Raw genomic sequence first — 23,356 nt, 5'->3', positions numbered from 1 at the left:
TTGGGGCGTTAGTTGGTACGTGTGCAGAAAAGCTGGATAAGTACTGCGTTCGTGGGCACTCTCGACGGCGAGCGCACGTCACCGGTTCTTCTTTTCCTTCTTTCCTTCTTTTTCACGGCGCAGGTTGCATCCAAACTTGGTGATGAGCTTCTTTATGCGCCTAGGACTCCAAAATAAACAAAATTAGAAGATGCGTTTTCCTGGCGAAAACCGCGATTTTAGCACTGCATCCCCCCTTGGCGACAGGAGTGGTGGCCTCCGGAATGTGACGCCCACTTTGATATTCTGTGTGTGTTTCAGGAGAAGGGGAAAAAACCCCCGCACAAGCTACAAACTGCCAAAGGTCGACAATAACATAATAGATAGCGTGGCCTGCTCCCAACTTCAGATATAGGCTGGGGCACGACTTCGATGCCCCATGGTTGGTGCGGTGATGCTGAAGTTCACTCAAGGTCCTTCGGCATCCTACGGTCTCTCTGCGCTCTCGCCATCTTTCATCCCCCGCTGCGCTCCGTGTTGGTTCTTTCATCCTTCGCTGTGCTCGTTCACTCGGTTACACCAACGCCCACCCTCAACGCAGGAACGGACGTCTTAGAGCTGCGCTCTAAAGCACCCGGTATATCATACTCAAAGGTGTAACTGGCCAGATGGCGAGTAAATGTGATGTAAAATTGTTTGAAACATCGGCTACAGCAAGCTAACGGACGGCCCATTGTGCAGTTTGCATAATTATTTTGTGGTGCCTCATGCGTCAATGTGCAGAACCAACTTGTTCATGTATCCATCTTAATATATCAACACATCCTTTCTCTATTTACAGCTGCTGCGGTAGCCCATCAATGCAAACAGGAAAACCACTTGGGAAATATTTGGGGGCACCTTAACGAAACCGATCAGTCAAAATCAAGACCCGTCCACAACAGCGTCTCTCATAGCCACTGTGCGACGTTCAGGCGCCAAGTCTTACGAACAAATACAGAATGTGTTCCGACTGAAGAAAAGCTGCCGCGGAGTGCTTCTGACGGTTAACCTAGCCCACCGTGGTGGCTTAGCGGCTCTGGCATTGTGCTGCCAAGCACGAAGTAGCGGGATCGAATCCCGGCGGCCACATTTCAATGGGAGCGAAAAGCAAAACCGCACGCGTCCCGTGCATTGGGGAAACGTTAAAGATACCCAGATGGTCGAGATTTCCGACGCAGATACTTCCGACGCATACCATGGGAATTTTCTTGCGCCTTACATAAACTACGGCAGAGCGTCTCGCCATCGCTAGTTCCCCGTTGCCAGAGTTACCTTGCAACGTCGAGGGCGTTCTCGCATTGGCGACAAACTAGCGTCATATTTAAGTTCAGACTACGTTGCATCAACTTGCTCAACTCCTGGCCAAGTTCACTGCGTCACTATTCGCAAAGTGACGTTGACGTCACGTAACTGAGCATATCACTTTTCTTCGCGCCAATTTCTGGGAACATAGCATTCGCGGCGGCAACGCCACCGCATAACGCACTGACACATCGAGCGCATCGAGGAAAGAGCAGCACGCTACTTTAGGCATTGAGCGCTTCTTGCTGCAGCGTGTTCACCCTTCAGCGCTCCTCTTCGTGCTCGTGAAGTGCTCATGGAAACGGCAATGCTCGAGAGGGGGGCGTCGCCGAGGTGTCTTCTGTGGGCTTCCATTGGCAGGGCTGCAGAGCGCGAGCGTTCGCCGTCTTTTGATGATTCTGGCCTCTTCAAGGAAGAAACGGAAAGCCTCCCACGTTACCTTAAAGAACTTCCAGGCTCCCGTGACCACAAGAAGGACGCTATTACGCCGTTAGCCCGATCTTCAAGAAACTTCGTGCGACCGCGTCTCACGTCTGTGCCGAACGTCATCGCCGAAATCGTGACAGCGGCTCACTATAAGCTGTTGCAGGATACCCTGATATGTTGCACATATCAAAATGGAATTGACTGCAGCAATGGGAACGCCGAGACCATCGTCGGCAGCGATGGCCTTCTGTCGGCCAGCGTGGACGCAAGGTATACTCTTATCTCAAATGGCCGTTTAGCTGTTCGTTTCGCTGTGATATTCCTGCTTAAGCGTTGGGCGTGTTCGGACTGCTTCGGGCGACAGATGAAAGTTCACTAGAAAGCTTTCAATCAAGGCTGAATAGATGTAAGGGCGAACGATGCACTACCATTGACTCCAAAGTATCGACTAGAAACTCTAATTGGTGTGCTGCTCAGTGGCTCGCTTTGCATTTTTTACAGCGAAACTGTTAGCCTCTCGATAGACAGCATTTCTTGTCTGCGTCCGTTAGCAAAAAATCTGAAGGATACTTAAGCTTCGTCTTTAAGAGTGGACCGCGATAGCATTGAAAGATCCCCGACGGCTTCTCACGCTTCCCGGCAACTGGAGCTTATGTAACCGTAATGTTTACCGCGAAACACTAGCGACGAACGCTGTGCACGAAGGTATTCCGGTATAAACGTGGCCTCTTGCGTGAGCCAATCCCGGAGGTTGTGCACAGCCGCGCCTAAAAATGACTCATTTAAAAGTTTCTTATATTGTTTCGCACTTTTATTTCGGTCTGAAGATTTAACGTAAAGGCATGCACTATGTCTCATGACATTTTTTGTGGCCTTTCATTCCCAAAATTTCGAGAAACAACTTTGTCAAGAATGAGAAACTTTAGTGGTATAATGGTGTGGCAGTATAACCCGCATATTCAGCATGTCATATAGCAAGGCGTGGTGTATGCATTTGCCTAAATATCTGCGGAAATTCTCGCTCACGGGCGAGTCCGCCGACACCGGATTTTCTGCATCATGAGGCCCTTAACACTATCGCGCTGAAATGCGGGCCTATCTCGGCGGCAGTGCAGGGCAGGAGCAGTGGTTCGTACCCCCGTAAGGCAGAAGCTTCAAACACTCGACGAAGTGAAGCGGAACGTGCGTGCATTATATGGAATCACGCATACCGCATACATAGCACAATTCGTTTCAATAAAGAACAAGCACAAAACAAGCATCCAAACAACATAATTGATAAGGCGCTTCTGATAATGCCAAGCACGCAGCTCCCCACGCGCGTTTCCCTGTATATATTACTGTTGAAGATCTTGAAGGGGCAGTGCAATATGGCGTAGACAGAAGGCAGGAACGCACAGGACAGCGCTGATGTGTGTCAGCGCTGTCCTGTGTGTTCCTTCCTGCCTTCTGTCTTCGTCATATTGCGCAGCCCCTTCAAGATGTTCCACCAGTACCAACTCGCCCAAATGTCGATCCTTCTACAATATATTACTGTTGCGCAAGCTCCCGCGGCGACTGCAGCTTGCGACGTGCGGAGTGACGTCTCTAGCATTTCATCCATGAGAGAACCAGCCTAGCAACTGATTTCATTGTTGTTGTAACACCACTATGGGAACGCAACGTATAGTTAGGGCTCCCGAGCAGCAGCGTGAATGTGAGGAGTGTTAAAGGCAAAAAAAAAAACTGCAGTGCCACCAGCGGCGGCTTGGTGCAAAAATTACAATTACTCCCTATACTACCATTACTCTAAAGCATTGCGTACCCCCCTCAGCAGTTCTAGTGGTTTTCAGCAGCTTCGCTGGACATACTTTCGCAGGGCTAGGATGGCAATTCAGTTCAAGTCCCTCTTCGTACTCTCGCCATCCCTTGTTGTCACATTTATTGGTGCCACTGAGGTCTTCGAAGACCAAGGTATTGGTTTCGGAAGGTAAAAATGACCCTTTTACAGCTATGAACAATCAAATGAAGGGAACAATATACAACAGTCCACAATCCCGCCATTGGTTGGATGCTCGACCATCGGTTCCCATTACACGTTCATTTTGGTGAAAGAAAATGCTTTCCTCCCTCGTGCAGTTCCCGCTGCCTTCACGTGCAACTTCAGGGGATGGAGGTGCTGCAGCGCTACTTCGTCTCCGTGGACGTTCAGATCTATGAAGAGACAAGTGCCTCGTCTGACGACGTCTGTGAGTTCGAGGGCGCGTCTCATTCCTGTTCAACATGTTTGTAATATTTTTTTTTAGTCTACGGCCCTAGAACCATTCTGGCAGGAACAAATTTCCTGCAGCCAACGTATATAGTGTCACGTAATAGTGACGGTGAAGAAGGGAGAAAAACCATGGCAAAACTGGGATTGACGAAACTAGCATTTTATTCGGCGAACTTGTGCCCTCAAAAGCAGGCTACGCAAAAGAACGATAGCGGCGAACACAGTCGGCGATCGTCGAAGATGATCTGCCGGTCAAGCGCGTCGGCTTTTATACACGAGCCATCAAACGTTCCAAGGAAATCGCAGACGCCCGCGTGTCCTCCAGAAAGTTCTACACCATTCGCGTCGCGCATACATGCCATCAGATTACACAAGGTTCGGTGACAAGAGACAGCGCTAGAACCATCGAAAGCACTACAGAAACTTACGATACATGCAGGCGCGTCCCGCGCTGAGCGATAACATTTGTTAGACGGTGAAAAGCACTCACCCAAAAAAGGCAAGTTCACGTGTCAAAGCTCTCCTCTCAAAAGCATCGTTCAAATGCTACAAATAACAGAGCGAAACACAAAAGGACGCTTATCAAAGAAACAGTCCAAAGATAAACAAGTCCGCCTGTCAATAGCGTAAAAAAACACAAGGCTCGTGTGACAGATGCTGGTCCACGCCAGTTCGAGCCGGGCGTACAAGCACTGGTGACTTATGGTATCTTCGACTGGTCGCCTGTATGCCCCGAAGCAGAGTCGGGTAGATCGGTCGTTTCCCGAGCTCAAAGGTAGGGGACAAGCGCGCAAGCCGAACGTGCGACTCTCTCTCGGAGGAGGAAATTGCTGATGCGAAACCACGTGACTACTGCCAACGTCCGATGCTTCGCCTATCCAAAGCTCCCGGCGCTGCCCAAAAAACCGGAGGACGTGCCGGCGGGACGAACGTTCGTCGAGACGCCAGCATGCAGTGGCCTAGGTTGCCAAGGTTACAGTGGGCCGTCGCCAACAGCAGCGACGCGGCGCTGCGATGACGTTTCAATCTCGATGACTGCTCCGACGACAGGGCTCGGAGCGCCTCAGAGCGCTCCAAGATAGAGGAGAGCAATCGAGAAGAACCAGCCGAACGCAGGGCGCGCACCCTCTTTCAACCAGTCGAAGACAACGCCGCTCGCGAGAGCGCTCCAGAGTGCTCAGAAACGACCAGCCGAAGATAGCATTAGGGAGCGTTTATAGTCCGACGTAATCGGCGCGCGGGCGAGAGTCGCTCGACGCCGGGCGCATCAGAGTGCGTTCGCCGCGTCAGGTTACGTTGGCTGCGTCAGTGCGTCAAGCCATCGGTCGAACCATAGACACTGTTCTCGCCAGCGTGACGTAACGTGCGCGCGCGCTCACGGTTTGTCGGACTATATTTAGCCCTTTACTGAGGCACGCTTTTACGTCAATCTCGCAAACTCCTTGATATGCTATGGCTATGGTTGTGAGCAAGGCTCGAAAGTACAAGCCCAGCATGGGTGATGTGCTCAGATGAAGTTAATAAGTGTAAAAGCACTCGCAGGAAGAGGCTGCTGAATGCGCAAGTGGTATAGCTAGGGCATCTCGCATGCGAGTAAGCTTTTGAACGTGGCGCTCAAAAGGAGGGCGGACAAAGCAAGGCCGAGCACGAAGGAGGATGGATAAACCAATGTCGTTCCATTTACAGGCAACGGTGGGGCAGGGTATAAGCCATAACGGCCGTCAATTTGAAATCTCATTCGGAGAGGTCATATGGATTCTGGAGTCAGCCATTGCTGAAGTCGTGCCTATAATTAATGCATTCTGCTAGAAGTGAAGTAAGGATTTTCTACTTTCACGAACGCTTTTTTCGCGTCACATGTTGAGAAAACAGTGCGTTTCATTGAGTAACAGCATCGGTGCCTTATTCTGTTAAACCACGTCCTGCTGATAAGCACGAGGCCGAAGTTCCCACTTCCGGCTCCGGTAGGAGGGTCACATACGGAATGCAGACACTCATGCGCTTCAGTATTGCAATAGAAACTGATAAGTGAATGTGTTCGAGGAAGTGAGGTTATTTTCAATTCGCTGCGGGAGGCATGAGTGCCACCGTGGGCGTTTGTTCGTAAAACTATTCCAAGCTGTTTCTATTGCATTTCTGCAGTCAGTCCTCCACGATTGCAAATATTTCGGGACACCCCCCTTCACCTGTATTTCACGCGACTTCACAAAGACCGCAAAGATTTTATATGACGTGTACACACAGATTATGCGTCATCAGACGAAACAAGAAAAATTATTTACGTTTCTACCTATTTTTTTGCCATTACTCCTCCGCTATTGGTCAGTTTTTCGGGATGAGCCCACTTATTCTGTGAAACGCGATGTCAGAAAATTGCGAAAGCTCACCACGTTAAAGTGGCGTGTGCGCATTAAAGATGCATTTGTATGCTGCATAAAACTGGTTTTGAGAGCGCAGCTCTTATGCCCCAACCACTGGCACGCGTCGGAAAGCTTCGGCACGCGCCGAAGCGTCAAAAGCATCGGTCGGGAGCACGGCGAAGCGTGACGACGCGCAGCGATTATGTCTACTGCCGATGCTGGAACTTTGCCAACGCGAGGCGAAGCTGCGCCCGCGTGCACCAATGAGAGGCTGCGACGCGTCGCAGGCGTCAACCAATCAGAGGCTGCGAAGCCTCCGGCTGCTATGCCTATTGTGACCGCCTATGCGAAGGCGCCGGCACCAACGATCGTCCAAGTTCTTTGGACGCACGGCGCGCGCGACAGTGTTCCTGAAAGACAGTGTTGTAATAGTAGGCCGACAACGACACGATGTTTACGTTACGCGTAGGCCTAGCTCGTCCATCGAGTTCGTAACTGGCGAGTGAACGAGCCTAGCTGAGAAACTCTGTTGAAGGAAATGAATTTTGAGTTCCGTTTGTTGCTGCAGTGATTTAAAATATGACACTCCTGACTTCGTGTGATGTGTGATGTGGTGAATTAATCGCGTGGAACTTGGGGTGGTCAACCGCGGCGTGTTTCGTGTGGTGTCGGGTGACTCAAGTTTACCGGGCAAGCTCTGCGCTGTTTCCAGTGGCAAAAATAACTTTCGAAAGCGAAAGATACAAGTAGCCGAACAATGGGAAGTACGTACATAATCAGCCATGCCGCCCGTTTCAGCTGACAGTGCGCTCTTCTATTCGGCATGTGAATCCAGTTCAGTACAAGTTCACTGTACTCCTTCACTCACTTCTTTCAAGTGCATGCGTCTTTCGGGCTAGTTGGGGATAAATCGCTCGTGCAGCACTCAATAACACTGACTCACTGAAGCATACGTGACAGCGAAGTCATGTTTGAGTCAGTGTGTCCTTATGCTTGAGCACTGCAAAAAGAAATAATCAGTTTGCAACCTGTGCCCCGTGTGCAGCGCATAGCAGGACCTGCATCATGCAAGACCTATGCATGTAGCAGCGTATACCAAAATTGCTTCGATGCCTGCTTCAGAAGCAGCAAGTACAGAGTCAATGAAACTAATTCATTTTTTATCTCACTTTTTGTTTATGGAAAGTGTAGATGGTGTGTCTGCATTGTGGGGAAGGTGAAAAGATGCCATCAGTGCTTTGCGTAGTCGGTATGCTTAAACTGCTCGAATCCCTTCAGCATCTACTAAAATGTTTCTTGCTGCGATACTATAAATTGTAGTCAAAGATCTACTCAAAACCAAGTTACTAATGCATCTGCGCAGAATGTGTTTGATTAACAAGCTAATACTTCCGCAACAACCACTATATGCCGATGCACAGCGTATCTGCTTGAAATAAACACATTGCGTAAAGGTGAACGACTGGGCCTACAATAACAAACTTTGTAGTAGCACTGCAAAAAGTGCTACTACATACGCATATCAACCACAACAAAACTGCTGCGTGTCCAACCTACTTCCTCGGAGGCACCTCTATAAAGACTGTTCGGGCCCTTCCCATTCTGGGTGTAACATTCAGCTCTTAGACCCGCCGTGGTTGCTCAGTGGCTATGGTGTTGGGCTGCTGAGCACGAGGTCGCGGGATCGAATCCCGGCCGCGGCGGCCGCATTTCGATGGGGGCGAAATGCTAAAACACCCGTGTACTTAGATTTAGGTGCACGTTAAAGAACCCCAGGTGGTATAAATTTCCGGAGTCCTCCACTTCGGCGTGCCTCATAATCAGAAAGTGGTTTTGGCACGTAAAACCCCATCATTTTATTCAGCTCTTCTCTCAACTTTTCCGCGTAAGTCACCAGCGCTGTATCTAAGCATCGGCCCATTCTTGGGTTTGTGTCCCGCGTCTCCCTTCCCTGATGACCTGAGCTTTTCCAGGCACTCTACACTTCTATTATTCTGTCACTACTTGAGTACTGCTCATCAGTTTGGTCCCTGTAGCGAACTCGTGACGCTAACAAACTTAAGCTTGTTCATACCGGACAACACGCACCCTCTACTCCCGTCTTTAGGGTTGTAACAAGCTCATGCCAGCCTACGAGGATTGTCTCAAAGCCCTCAAGTGGCACACCCTGCAATACCAGCGCAACATTGCACTAGTCTATATTGCAGGGTGCTCGACGGCTCTCTGGACAGACTCATCTCTCTTCAGTTTGTCTGAAGAAGTGGTCAGCACAGCCTGAGCTCCCATCACGCCTGTATGGCCCGACACAACTCCATGATTATATCTGGCATACAGAGCTTTCTTTCCACCCCCCTGGCCATTCGGATTCTCCTTGCTTGCTCAGATATGGAGAACTGTGCGTGGACTTCGCGTATCACCGCAACAGCGTGTTCCTTTCAAATCTCTCGCTTTGCACCAAGGTCGGAGCGAAATAGACATTGCTGAAGAATTTTGCTCAAGACTTGCCAGCTCGCAGCTCCTACGCGCACTTACACCATGTGCCACTCCTGCGCCACGGGATTCCCGCATGGATGTAATGTTTTCGGTGGAGGAGCTTGAAGCGGCACTGGCGACTTGCAGGCGCTCTTCGCCACCTGGGCCGGACGGCGTTACCTATGCGGCGCTCGCGAATCTCGGGCAGAAAGCACGACTCATGCTACTAAACCATTACGAGTCTTGGCGCAACGGTTTGGTTCGACGTGAATGGAAATGCAGCCGCTTGGTTCCACTTCTCAAACCTGGTAAATCACCGTTAGATTTGTCATCGTACCGCCCCATCGCTCTGGCCAGTTGCATAGGGAAAATAATAGAAAGAATGATTGACTCGCCTGGAATGGTACCTGGAAAATTACAACGTGTACCCAGATGCTGTGGCTGGCTTCCGGTGTGGGCGCTCATCCATAGATAATGTCATCGATTTGGTCACGTTTGTTCAACATCAAAAACGTCTGAAACGACTCACTGCAGCATCATTCCTTGACATAAAAGGCGCCTATGATAATATAGCACATTATGCCATTATAGAGGCTCTAATTGAAGCCGGCATCGGTGGCCGCACTTTTCAGTGGCTGTGCAGTTATTTGACCGACAGGCATTTCTTCGTGATGACCGAGGATGGCGCCACAACTCAACACCAAACGTTCCTTGGAGTACCGCAAGATGGAGTGTTGAGCCCGACGGTATTCAACCTAGTGCTCATTGGCTTAGTCAGATGCTTGCCAAACACTGTTCAAGTTTTAATCTATGCCGATGACATCTGCATTTGGGCGTCTGCTGTAACACGACTGCAGGTACGAGCCCGGCTACAAAAGGCAGCTACCTTAACATCACTGTACTTGCGAAAACAGAACTTAGAGCTGTCTTCAGAGAAATACTGCCTTGTTACTTTCACTCAGAAGGCAATGAAGCGTTACTCTGTAAGTGTCAACGGACAAGCAGTTGCAAATGCACGGAAACACCGCTTTTTAGGTGTAATTATCGACCGCGACCTATCATGGAGCCCGCACGTTTCATACCTAAAGAGGAGGTTGATGACAATAATACATCTCCTCTAATTTCTCGGCGAAAAGTCATTGGGCACATCGGTGCGGTCAATGCTGCAGCTTTGTAACGCCTTGTTCCTCGATTTTGCAAGATACAGCCTCCCTGTGCTTGGTAACACCTGCAAAACAAACCTCCGTGTACTCTAGGGACCACAAGCTCAAGCGCTAAGGACGTGTCTCGGTCTTCCGAGGTGTGCGTCTACAGCGGCAACGATTGTCATAGCTCGAGATCACCCAATATCAACGTACTTGGTAACCGACGCTCTCAGGGCGCATATTCGACACGTTGCCCGACTACCTTCTCACCATCTTGCAGCTCTACCCGCAGAAAGGCCACACGCAACTATCAGTCGTATAATTGTTGCCGGTCGTACCTCATTGCCATCGAACTACATGCCCGCAGCAAGACCATCCTCACCTTTATGGTGTCTGCACAGACCTGAAATACGCCTCACCATCCCAAGAATCACTAAGAAGGCTAAAATGCCGTCGTTTGCCCTGAAGCAGGCCGCATTAAAACTTTTACATGAGGTGCACCGTGGCCGCGTACACGTGTACATCGACGGCTCAGTCACATCGGCAAGTTCAACTGCTGCTGTGGTGATGATCCTTCAAAATACAGCTAAAAACGTCACATGTATCATCAACGACAGCTGCTGAACTGGTAGCCTTGTGTGCGGCTCTTCATTTCATTCAGGAGGAACCACCCCATGCATGGTTAGTCTTCTGTGATTCCAAGGTAGCCCTGTGAATTCATCCGATTTCACAAGTGCACGCCTTCATACCCTGGACCCTAATTTACAACTCCGTATTCCGCCCGAGCTTCCACGACGCGACTGCACCCTTCTAGTCCGTCTATGGCTCGGAGTAGCATTTTCAAATTCGTACTCTTTTCTTATCGGAATGTCCAACAGCCCAGTTTGTGACTTCTGCGGGTGCAATGAAACAATCGCGCACCTCCTTTGTCGGTGCTCTCCTTTCAACCCGCAAAGAGCAGTCCTCTCAGCCACCCTTGACAAACTGGACAAGCGCCCAATGACAGAAAACAAGATCCTTGGAAGCTGCCCTACGCGAACATCAGCGCGATCGGCTATGAAGGCGCTGCTGCGGTATTTAAGACACTGGGCTTTCTGACAGATTGTGACTTCACTGTGTGACGCAGGATTGTGCGGTGACACTGCATAACACTGGGAACGCCTTTGCGGGCTGCGTGACAGTGCCCACAGAAACAGTTTGTGTGTACGTGCATGTGTATGTAGTTTTCTTAATTTTTATTTTTATTTTTAATCCTTCTCTCTCTCACCTATCGCATCCCCTTGCCCCTCCCCCAGTACAGGGTAGCCAACCGGAGACAATCTCTGGTTAACCTCCCTGTCTTTCCTTTGCCTCTCTCTCTGTCTCTCTTGCTTGCGACCAGACTGAATTGGCACTCCTATGTGTTGTGCACCTGTCGACTGTGTGCGTGTCTACCGTGCTGTGTGATTGAGCAAAACGTGCGTGCGTGCGTGTGTGTGTCTGTGTGTGTGCGCGCGCGCGCCCGTGGAGAAAGAGGTGTCTTCTGCATCCTGCAAATTCCTGCTCTAGATGTCTGGCTATCAGACGCTCTAACATACAGGCATCAGCCTTTTTTTAGTCTAGTGCCAAGTTACCACTATTACTATTATTATTATTATTATTATTATTATTATTATTATTATTAATAATAATATTATTATTATTATTATCACTACGACCACATTGATTGTGTTGAAGCCAGCGTGACACATAATTCAATATATTTCTGGAGCTTTGTGCGCTCTATCTCTTCTAAATAGAGCGCCAAAGATGTACGTCTTCACGAAAATAGTGGTGTTGTCTCGAACACTACTGATGCCTTTGCAGAACATTTGGTTGCTATACGGTGTGAAATATGCTTCAAGTAACCTTCCTTCTCAGTTTGGCACAGTGTGTACGCTGTCAGTCAATGAAAACCTTGTTTTCAAGTTTATGAAGTGCCTTAAACCTTCCCTTTCTTGTCGTGTTGATGGTATTTCTTCTGCAGAGCTTAATTAACCCTTTGAGACGCTGTCTACACAATTGTGCACCGCAGGAGAGTGCATCAATAGCAAAAGCACTGATGAAAGTAATGGAATTTAAAATGTGTTTCATACATCTTGAAACACTTATTATTGGAACTGTGCTACAATATTGAATAATGTGCAGAATGTTTTAGCAAAATGAGTGGGAAGGTAGACGGCTGGGTGTTTTTACTCTGTGTCAGTATGTTGTATGTAGCGGGTTCACTTCTTTCATTGTTTTTTACAATATCATGCACCAAGCATAATTTTCAAGTGGCTGGATAAGTGCTTATCAAGATTTTCAAAACACGATATAGTACATGTTCTCATATTTTGTGTTCCTGTAGCAAGTTTTCGCATAGAGTCGAAATTTTGTAAACTTGACGAAACTAGCTAAACAATTGAAAATTCTTAATATTTTCTGTAGCTGTACACTTTCCACGATTCTGAAGGTGCAAGAGATGTGGTGACTCTTTTCAATCAACCGGATAAATTGGCGTATGAAAGGGTTAAGACGCATGGAAGCATACTTGTTCCCTGTTCTCACAAGCATCTTCAATAGTTCCCTAAAATCTAGTATCTTTTCTAGCACTCGGAAGGTAGCATGGACATTGCCCATGCACAAATAAGGTGCTAGATGTGCAGTTACTAACTGCCGACCTATACCTATCCTCTACAGTGCGTCAAAAGTGTTTGAATCGATACTGGATTCCTTGCTTTTTGTTAGTGCTAAAAGCATTTTAATAAATGAACAGCATGTCTTTGTGTGCCGACAACTTAAAACTATTTGAGACTGCCAACAGTGTTCGCCACTGCATCGACATTGAAAAAGACATGTTTTCACTCTCAAACTGGTGCAGAAACAATAAGTACTCTTAAATGCTTCCAATACTTTGACATTAAGGTATATGCACAAAGCGCACCATGTGAAATTTTGATACACCCTACGTGATGCTCCACTCCTTAGGGTCGATGAAATGAAAGATCTTGGTGTGTACTTCGACAAAATGCTAAGCTTCTCTTCACATAGATAATTAAACAACATGCCCTTCACGCTCTTGGAATTGCATGCCGTATATTTCATGATTTCCACTCACCTGTTGTGTTTCTGATTCTGCTGTGTGCCTCCAACTACTAGAGTATGCCTCTGTAGGAGGGGGTGCAACGAGCAAATCTAATTCTGACCTCATTGAACGCATCCAAAATAAATTGACATCTATCTTAAAGCACCACTTTTGCCATTCTGGCGACCACAGTTGAGCCTTCTCAAATATACTTCAACTCGCACCTCTAGATTCAAGACTTAATCACACCTTTTGTTCCTGTATAAGGTGGTCCATGAAATTATAAATAACCTAAAGCTTCTTGATCATATGCATTTGTTCGTGCCGCAACAGTATACCAGGTAGCATTCCACATTCGTTGCCTCGTTGTTGCAAGATTGTGCTGTATAAGACTCGACTCCAAAACATACTTCAGAGTTCATTTCCTGTGTTTTGTGTATCTGTAGATAATACCGTAGGATTAACTCCCTTTTACTTTTCCTCGTTTCCTTTTTTTCCTATTTGTTTCTCTATCTTGCATTTTTTTGTCTACCACAGTCATGTTTTCTGAACATTGTCTCACATAGTGCTCGTTAAGTGCACCAGTACAAAGGCTCTCTAGCTGTCCCTGGACACTACAATAAACATTTGAATGATTAATTATCGTAGTATAATATCGTGCTTTTTAAGTATGTACTAGTATACTATTTCAGTGCAGTAGCTTTCGTGCAATTAAAGAAAGGGCATGAATTAAGAAAGTGCAATAATATGCTATGTGCCTGATCATATGCATTGTGCTATTAATTTCTGCTGAGTTTTAATAATGGCTGGCTACTGTATCCAGTGTTGTACAATAAGATAATATGCTACAGCAATTATTGCGTGCCTCGCAGAACAAATTGAATATATCTTTCTCAGTCAAAACATCATCGCAGGCTGAAAACAAACTTCAATATTTTTTTGTGGTGACGAAGTGTATAAATTGTTAAAATAATCTGTTTAAATATTTCTTATACTATGCAAATGAGCTGATCCCATAGATTCGAATAAGCGCTTCAATAGTACAACTTGGCAAAGGGCAACGAAAGACCCTTATTAAAACCCTCCAATTCTCAAGCTTGTATTTGACGGTATGTCACTTCAATAATGTAAAGACAAACTTGACATGTGGAAACCAGTTACAATAGAACATGGCCCTTACACTGTGAAAATGTTTTGTAGCAATACACTCAATGTGAAGGCCTCCGGATGCGGTGTTCATGCATCACAACAACCTAGAATAATAGAGGTGCTGCATGGGCTAGATTTGACAGAATCAAGAATCGGGAGGAGACAAGCTACGAATTAAATTTTAGCTATTCTAGACTTTTTTGTGAGTGCTACAGGTGTTTCAATTCTATCTTTTTTTGCTGATTTTCTCAGAGCCCACTTTTTCACGTATCTTTCATGCACCAACAAGCATAATTATATTGACAAGGATGCTTTATCTGTATCCGGTTACCGTATTTCACCGGCTAAAAAACGTTAAACATTATCGCTCGGTGCAGGATGCGCCTGAACGTATCGGATGTTTCGCGAACGTTATCGATGGTTCTGTCTGCTGTTGACGAACCCTGTTAATCTCACTGCCTACGCGACAAGAATTGTGTAGTAGTTTCTGGAAGACGCGCGGGCACCAGCGAATGGGCTGTAACTTTCGACGACTGATGTATGCAAACCGACGCGCTTGACCCGCAGATGAGATTTTCGACGATTGCCGACATTACTCGCCGCTATCGTTGCGAATGAGTCTGCACAATTTATTTACCATCACTACTACGTGACAATATTTCCAACACAGATTTTTGCAGTGATACTTTGCACGCCTAATTCTCACATAGTTGGTTGTGCAATGAGCTACCAAAAAAATGAAATGGTACAACAGTTTTTGATATATGGCATCGTCGTGCAGGTGTTTGCAAAGGGATCTTGCAGACAGACAACGCGCGAGCGCTGGTGTCGATATTTTGTGCCCTATTGTTACTTCAAAAATAAAAACAAACTGTTGCGGTAGGCGTATATTCATTATTCAAACGTATTTTTTATATCTTATTGTTTAAAGCTTAGTTTAAAGCTTAGTTTAAAGCTTAGTTTAAAGCTTAGTTTACAGCAGGCTGTTTTAGACTGGACTTTTACGGACGAAGACAAAATAGTCCAGCAACAGTGCGCCGCAGCCGAGAAGCGAGCTTCGGCGCGCGTCAGAGCTTCTGTCCAGTGGTTGCGTGCCCTCTTCCTCCGACCAACGCGAAGCGAAGCGTTCGCTTGTCGGCGCGCGCCGAAGCTTGCTGACGCGTGCCAGTGGTTGGGGCATTACACTCCTGCGTCGGTGCCGGCGGCGCAACCGAGCGAACGAACGCAGCGAAAGATGAAATAGCGAACGCAGAGCGAGAGACGAAAGACGCTAGACGCGAACGGCGGAGACCAGCCCCTCGTACTCGCAGGAAACTGGTGCCATGCGGACCTGCCCGACCGCTCGATGCGAACACGTATCTGGTCTCAACCAGACCGCTCGTTTCGTACTAACGTCTGCTTGAGCCAGCTCTCGCTCGCGTTTGTTTGGTTTGCGATTGTTTTGTAGCCTGATTGTACGCGCGACACGAATTGTGTAGTGCTTTCTGGAAGCCACGCGGCACCAGCGATTACACTTGAACCTTCAGTGAGTCTCGTATAGAAGCCGGCGAGCTTGACCCGAAGATCAGATTTTTGATACCTGCCGACTCTACTACATGTCCCTCTCAAATTCTTTACCTCAATATATCGCGAAATGCACACATATAGAGCTGCGCTCAAATTTCCCATTAGGGACTCTCGTAATCGTCGGTGAAATATTATTTCGGAATAGCCCGAAACCGACCCGTTCCGGAAAGAATAAAAACTCTCTGCCAACAGATCATTCGAACACTGGCTACTCGGAGCTGCTGGCCAGCATCAATTTATTTGCGTATGATAAACATTTTTGTTTGTAAGTATAACGTTGTCGAGCTCTTGCTGCATATTTACGGCATCGCTCTGCAAACTTTTCTTCGCTGAGGATCCGTTTTCGCTGCATTTTTAGACTTCTATTGCACTCCGCCTCAATTTTCGACCAGACACCACAAGCTGTAAGCAAGGGGAATCGAGCAAATCAGACGCCAGCACCACCCTCCTCATTGGATGTCTACTTGTACTGCACTAGCTCGGCCCCACCGAAACCTCTTCTACTGTCGTGCCCTCCTCTCCTCTTGTTAGGCAATTAGAAGAGAAAAGCCGGTCAAGGTAGGCAGCGCTACTGTTTTGAAATTAAACAAAATTGACCTGCTATAAGCGAGAAAAGTTTCATTGGTCGGTTCAAACAAAGCTGTGGGTCACCGCGCGCCCGGTGCTTGCGTCGGTGGTTACGTAAATTTGACGTCAGGATATTGGAATAGTTTTAGATTATAGGGCCCATATTTGAGGTCATTTTTTAGCGTTCATGCATTCTATACTTCATCCAACACAGCTTACGTAAGCCACATAAATGCTATGCCCTATAGAGCACGGTAGGTTCGAAATGCAGAAACGCCCGTGTGCGGTGCATTGGCTGCATGTTACAGAATCGCGGAAGGTCAGATTAATCTGGAGTCCCAGTGTGCCTCATAATCATATCGTGGTTTGGGGAGGTTACACCACTGAAAGTAAATTCTGATTTCTAATAAACATTTTGGTAGGCATTTTCTGCTGCGATTCGTTACCATTTTTGTGTGTGGCTGGATAGGGAACGGCCACGAACGGTGATAATCTTGAACAAAATGAATAAAACGAAAGTCCATTGTAAAGAACGCTCTTCATGGAAGGTGTAAGATCTCTTCTCTTAGTATGTGTAATGTATTCATGTCTCGCATTAGAATAAGTAGTTTTATTTTTGCCTCCTTTGTTACTAAAAGAGAACCCGAGCAATCAACGACTGCTGTGACTTATGATAGATCGCATGCTAAATAGTGCGCGCCCTCTTCTGTGCAGCAGCCAGAACTGGAAAGTCTGGTTGGAAAACACGGCATACTCCCGTTATCGCTCCCGACGATATCAATCCTCCTTGGTGATATCTGACCGCTTTTCGGCCAGTTGAGTAGAGCTTGATCACTTGAATTTCACGAGATAGCGATAACGCGGCCTAGAACTCGCGCTTTTCAGCACTGTGCAGGTGCGAGTTGGCCCCAGTTTACGAAGACTTTTGTTTCTTGAACAATGAGGGGAAGCCCAGAATAGCACTTTTGTTTGGAAAATGGCTATGGCGTTGGGCTGCTGAGCACGAGGTCAAGGGATCGAATCCCGGCCACGTCGGCCGCATTTCGATGGAGGCGAAATGCGAAAACATCCGTGTATTTAGATTTAGGTGCACGCTAAAGAACCCCAGGTGGTCGAAATTTCCAGAGTCCTCCACTACGGCGTGCCTCATAATCAAAGTGGATTTGGCACGTAAAACCCCATATTTATTTATTTTTTTTGAAAATGCCTTTTTCAAACATGCGCAGAATATTTTTGCAAATGGTTTATTTTTCTGGATAAGTCATTTGGCAAATAGGCCGCAGTTTCAGCTTTGATTTCTAATTTTCGATGCGTCCTCCCGGACTCGCCGATTCTTAAGTTTTCGAAGTTTCTCGTTTATTCTTGAGCTTTACTGCTGGTGTTTTTATTCACCCCCTATATCCACGAGTGTGTAGTGCTTTGTGTTGCTGAAAATCGGTGCCTTCACTTTTCACGCAGCGTCGTATGTAGCACTGCAGCCAAACCTGCTCGACGGTTTCGGTTGGGCCAAGTCCACACTGCACCTCGACTTGTCTGCGCACCTCAAGGAAAGGTTGCGGAGTTCGTCGGTGAGTGCTGTGGCGGGTATTATTTACACCATAAACTACGTGAACCGAAAGGTGCGTTTGCGATTTCAATGCACGCATTTGGCTGCAAGCTTAGGAGGACATTAACGCTATACGGCTTAGGTCACGTGATTCGCGTGCGCCAGCCGAATCTTGCTGTAGCTGGCTGTGATCAAAGCTGCCGTGAAGAAGCAGGTGCGTTAGCAATATTAGCTTTTGTGATCGTATAATGTGTCTTTCATTTTCATGAATCTTGTATAAGACCACTTGCCATGAGCTGAACGATGAATGCTTCATTACGCGTGCGGCCGTGCATACTGTGAAGTTCTTTTTCTCCTCTTTCAGCCCCTTTTCCCCCGGCTCATTTGCCACGGTAGCACAGTGGTTATGTCGTTGCGCTGCTGACCTAGTGGTCGCGGTTTCCATCCCGGCCGCGAAGGCCACAGAAACGCTCCGGGACCGTGTTAACGAAACCGAGGGGGTCAAAATTAATCCGAAGCCCTCCCCTATGGCATGTCTCGTAATCACATCGTGGTTGTGGCACGTAAAACCCAAGAATTTAGTAGAATGGAAACTTGGGCGAGGTGGTGATAATTCATGCTTCGAAAAGCTCCTGTGTCGTGTTCTTCTTTGCCTATGACCTCGTCTGTTTAGCGCTGTAGCTTTCCGAAGCCAAGAATTTCGTATTTGAATTTTTCCCCCTTTCCCCAGTGCGTGGTAGCCAAGCGGGCTTTGTCTGGTTAGACTTGACCTTCTGGCATTCTGTATCACCTCCCTCTCTCACCTCAACCATTCTGGACTGCTTCGCGCACCTGATTACAGGTTGAGAAAAAAGTTTAGCGTGCTCCTGTGACACACCCATTCGTGGCACTGCTGATTGGGGGCCCTACCGGGCGATGATTCAGATGGGAGTGGTGTGGATGCAGATGGGCGATGTTAAGGGGGATAAAAAGAGAAACAGTGTGGAAGGGGGATTACCATAGATTACCATAGTGTTATTTTAAATGTTTCTCTTTCTTTGAAACCCGTATCTGTTTTCTTTGTAGCTTCATGCTACATTCCGGTGGAAGACAATTTTTCCTTTCATACGCTACGTCGCAGCAGTGCCTGATGCTGTCTTTCATAGAACTTCCTTTGCCGGTTCCTGTGGTTTCCGAAGTTCGCGATTTTTTTTTTCTCCGAATTATGTCTATGCGTCTAATATCCGCACGACAGCATTTCTTCCTTTGCAGGAGGATATGGAGGCATTGCTTCAGTTTAATGAAGAACTGCTCCGAGTGCTACGCATTCGATGATTCGCCATTGTATAAAGGCATGTTTCTATAAATCAGTGGCAAAGTTATTCCTAAATATTTCCTTCTGAAGGATATATTGTGCTGTGTGCGTCACGCTGGAAATCTGTTATCCCTTCTTAATAAATTCTGTATGCCAGTAGCAATACTCCTTTTTCATTTGGTCTTTCGGGCAGTGGCGACGCATTTCTGCGCAATTCAATTAAACTAAAGCCTACATTTTTCTCCTTGTCGGTTTCTTACCTAATCCGTTCTGTATGGGTTACTTATTGAACTATGTGTAAGCCGTATTTTAAAGCGGGCGAAATGCACAAGGAGCGCTCGTGTACCTGGATTTAGGTGCGCGTTGAAGAGCCCCAGGTGGTAAAGATTTATACGGAGTTCCATCACTGTGGTGTGCCCTGTGATGAGAACGTGATGCCAATATGTAAAAGGCCGCCATTTGTTTTTTATGTACGTGTCAAATGTTACGTAAGACTAGGCAGTCAACACTTTCAAAACGATCTTGTCTTTGGCAGCCCTAGAGTATTTTCAATTTAATCCCTACCCTCAGTGGGCGCACACTGAGAGGATGTGCTTCCTGAAACCTCCTCGGGTATTTCCCAGTTTTTTTCTTCGTCGGTTTTTTTTTTTTTACGCTACGCTTACATTGAGCTTCTTTTATGCATTGCTCTCGAGGAGATTTATACGTGTGGGTCATTAATCGTTACTTATTTGTAACTTCTCTAGATTTCTGTTCGTGCGGCTCCCACACGCGCCGACATCCGCTACCAGGTGACGTTGCGCATACTCCAACTGTCGGAGGACTGCTGGCCTGTCGGCGCGAAGCCAGTGTTGATTCACCTCAAAGAGGGCTTCGTTCACGAACTGCTTCCGGACAGCCCCCAGGTGAGACTATAGTTGAGAAGGCAGACTCCCACCTTTGTTTCGGCGGGAATTCACTGAAAGCGACCTTGCACAATGGTAATACACAAACTTGAATGGGAAACAGTGTAAGGTAAGTCCCGCCAGAGAAATACACACATGTCGGTTATATTATGCTTCCCTTGGAATCGGTGACACAGCAGTCCTCGCATAAAAGGAACGCGGAAGTAGCAGCTTACATTTCGGTTTATTCCCTTCCGGCACTTGTATTATCCAATTGAACTTACTGCAAATTCCAGCGCGACAGTTAGTTGTTCGCAGCCTAAGAATAATTTCGAGCACTACGTTAGGCAAAGTTGCGGCGACAGACACGTGTGGCTGTCTATCCGTGCTTCGCGAGTGTGCGTTCCCGTAAGGCGTGGCGAGCAACGAAAGCTTCTGTTCCAAAGGGAGGAAGCACCTAAAGTTCATGTATAAAAGGTACCACTCCATCCTTGGCACTGGTACAGCTCCGTTGCCTGTAACAGCTAACGTTAACGGCGTCATCATACTCGGCGAGAAACTCAAACGGCTGCTCACCCAGGTTGGGACATCGCAAGCAGTCAAATGTGGTGCGTGGATCCCGCTGAGAGAAGCGTCCCCGCATAGGTGTTACTGATCGAAGCTGCAAACACAGCTGAAATTTCATAGAAATGCCCGCACCTTTCTTAGAGAATTCTCCTCAGCCTCTCTAAATAACTTCAGGCGTAGAGCGCTTCCGCGTCGCGACCGTTGGCCCTGCAGTGAGGAATAGCGCAAACGACTCTGTGACTTTCATGAGAAGCAAGGAGCCCGAAACCGCCTCTGCAAGTTCGCCGCCTTGAGAGAGAAAAAAGGGAGACGGAAAGAAAACAGCAATTCCAACAACTTGATTTCTATGCAAAAGCTACGACCGCAGATTGTGTTGTAGTAGCTAGAGTGAAAGTTGTCACAAATAGGTTTGTAAGTGTCTGGCACATGCATTACCTATGGAAGAATAGCATCCGCGGCGGTGGCCGAGTGGGTATGGTGTTGAGCTGCTCAGCTCTAGGTCGCGCGTTCGACTCCGACCCGGGCTGTCGCATTTCGATGAGGTAGGAATACACAAAACACTCGTGTGCTTATATATTTAGATGCTCGTTAAAAAAATCCCTAGGTTGCCAAAACTAACCCGTAGTTTTGGCACACGCAACGCCAGAATTTAAATGATAGGCTCGTTCCCGGACTGTCGTGACTAAGACACTTTCCCAGTGTCAGAATTATTGATGGAGCAAATAGCTACTACCCTAACTAATTCTGTCTTTTTGAGTCAGTGCAATGACCAATATGGGTATATGTCATGGAATAAGACTAAGTTATGTTGGTCAATCTTCCTTTGCAGACACTGAACCACCCAGTTGTGCTTCCTTGTCGTATTCAGGACGTCGCATCTCTCGGCGACCACACACCGGTCACTCTCGCTTCGTTTGGACCCTACAGGTTGGTGAAAATACTATGATACTTAAGGAAATGACTCATCTTTTTTTTCTTTTTGTGTGTGTGTGTGAAAACGGTTTCCTTTTTAGCCTGTAAGGAGAGTTTAAATAAATAAAAACAAAAGGGCACTACAGTCCAATTTCGTGGCGTGTGTTGAAATTGGCCGATCGATTCTTTAGTGAAACAGAAGTGAGTAGCCTTATGGGCGTTGAAAATGTTTTGGTATGTAACCACAACACTAAATAACGACCACCCTTTATTGCATTACCGCGGCATATTAAATTTCGACGGTAACGGCAACAATAGGTGAAATATAGGTAAGCTTGACAAAAGTGCGATTTTCTGTACCATAAATCATCTGTTTCTCCACTTACACGGCACAACTATAGAAAGCGTTCTGTCACGTCTCATGAATTCGCTAATCTTGCCATCTATTCGCTTGTCTAAAACACTGGTCACGTACTGCATTGCGGAGGTAAGCATTGACGAACCGTAGACGAACAGGCGATGCACCAGTCTGGATGTAGCGTTTCGAAAGGGGGATTTGCTTTCGTCAGAAGCAAGTATTAGCCCTGATGAGCGCAACGTCTTCGCAGGAACGCTGGCTCGAGGCTGAGACTTCCCATGTTCTGCCGCCATTAATCAATGCCTGGTAGAAACAAAATCGCCTTGTTTGCTGCAGCTTCCCCTCCCCGACGATGGAGTTTCGCGACAGCGGTCAGTGGCAGGAAGGGTTCAACGCACGGGGCACGCGTGGACAGGATTGGTTCCAACGTGAGATCCTGGCAGAACCCGTTGCGGTACGGTTCGGTCACCAGGAAAAAGCTCAGCTTCCTCGTTTTCATAGCGTAATTGGGAAGGGCTTCACGTCTGAAGTCGCCCACTGCGACGACGATTTCCCTGTGGACAGGGGCCAGGCGACCTTTTTCCGGGACCTGGACAGTGAGGCCCTGCTGCGCCTAATCCATCTGGACCAGCGCCGTCCTCCAACCACGCTGCCTCCGGGGAGTCGCTGGCCGCAGCACCGGCGTTTTCCCTGCGGCGAGGGGCATCCGGCGGTGCGGTTCGGCGTCGGTACCTGCGAGGGAGATCTCTTCGCTGGGTGCAGTGCTTGGCCATGGGCTGAGCCGAGGTTTTTTTAGTATTGTTTTACGCAACTTTTATTCAGTTGTAAATTTCTTTACCAGCAATTTGTTAGGGTAATTATTTCCTCTACTTTACTTTGAACGTTATGTTCTTATTGTCTGACTTTGCGCCGTTATGCTCGCGATAAAACGCATCGTAGTGGCGTTTGTACGGTGTCAAATAAAACGCTGGCGCATGGTCGAAGGTAGTTTTTTCACCTTCTGTAGTGATCTTCGGTGTTTGTCTGCGATGATGCGCGCTGAAGAGGGTTGCAATTATTATTTCTTTGGTGGTCGTTCTCTCGTTTAGTCGCTAATGCGACACGTCATGCAATGTTCCCAACTGTCTTTACTGGTGCAGTAGGATATTGTTTGCAGCCGGTGCAGTCGAGGTGAGAGCGCTTGGCATCAAAAGACACCGCGGCATGTCTGTTAGAAGCACGTCTTCTATTCCTGCAGCCAAAGGGAATATGCACGGCTGTCTCTGATGGTCACTGGTAGAAGGCGCACGTTACCTTTGGCCACGCGCCCCAGTTCTCGCATTTAGTTTCAAGACGATACGAGTATCTCTTGCTTTTTACATTCTAAGTTGACCATGTCTGTGGTCGTTCACTATTCGGTCTTAGAGCTTTTTACGTTTTCTTGTTTATGAATTTATCTGAAATAAAATAAC

At 47.4% G+C, this 23,356-nt stretch overlaps 1 protein-coding gene across 1 annotated transcript; it reads left to right on the top strand.

Moving 5' to 3' along the window:
- The first annotated feature begins 1,476 nt into the window (after positions 1-1,476).
- On the top strand, positions 1,477-22,892 carry LOC126516692 (uncharacterized). Its single transcript, XM_050166787.3, has 6 exons — positions 1,477-2,019; positions 3,868-3,977; positions 17,803-17,912; positions 19,931-20,089; positions 21,465-21,562; positions 22,242-22,892. Exons 1-6 carry the CDS (start codon positions 1,619-1,621, stop codon positions 22,699-22,701), a joined length of 1,338 nt encoding a protein of 445 aa, XP_050022744.2. The 5' UTR covers positions 1,477-1,618; the 3' UTR covers positions 22,702-22,892.
- Positions 22,893-23,356: the final 464 nt, after the last annotated feature.

This window comes from Dermacentor andersoni, chromosome 1 (assembly GCF_023375885.2).
Source record: "Dermacentor andersoni chromosome 1, qqDerAnde1_hic_scaffold, whole genome shotgun sequence".
In the NCBI taxonomy this organism is placed as follows: domain Eukaryota; kingdom Metazoa; phylum Arthropoda; class Arachnida; order Ixodida; family Ixodidae; genus Dermacentor; species Dermacentor andersoni.
The sequence above is the reverse complement of the archived record's forward strand: the minus strand, read 5'-3'. Positions and strand labels throughout refer to the sequence as shown.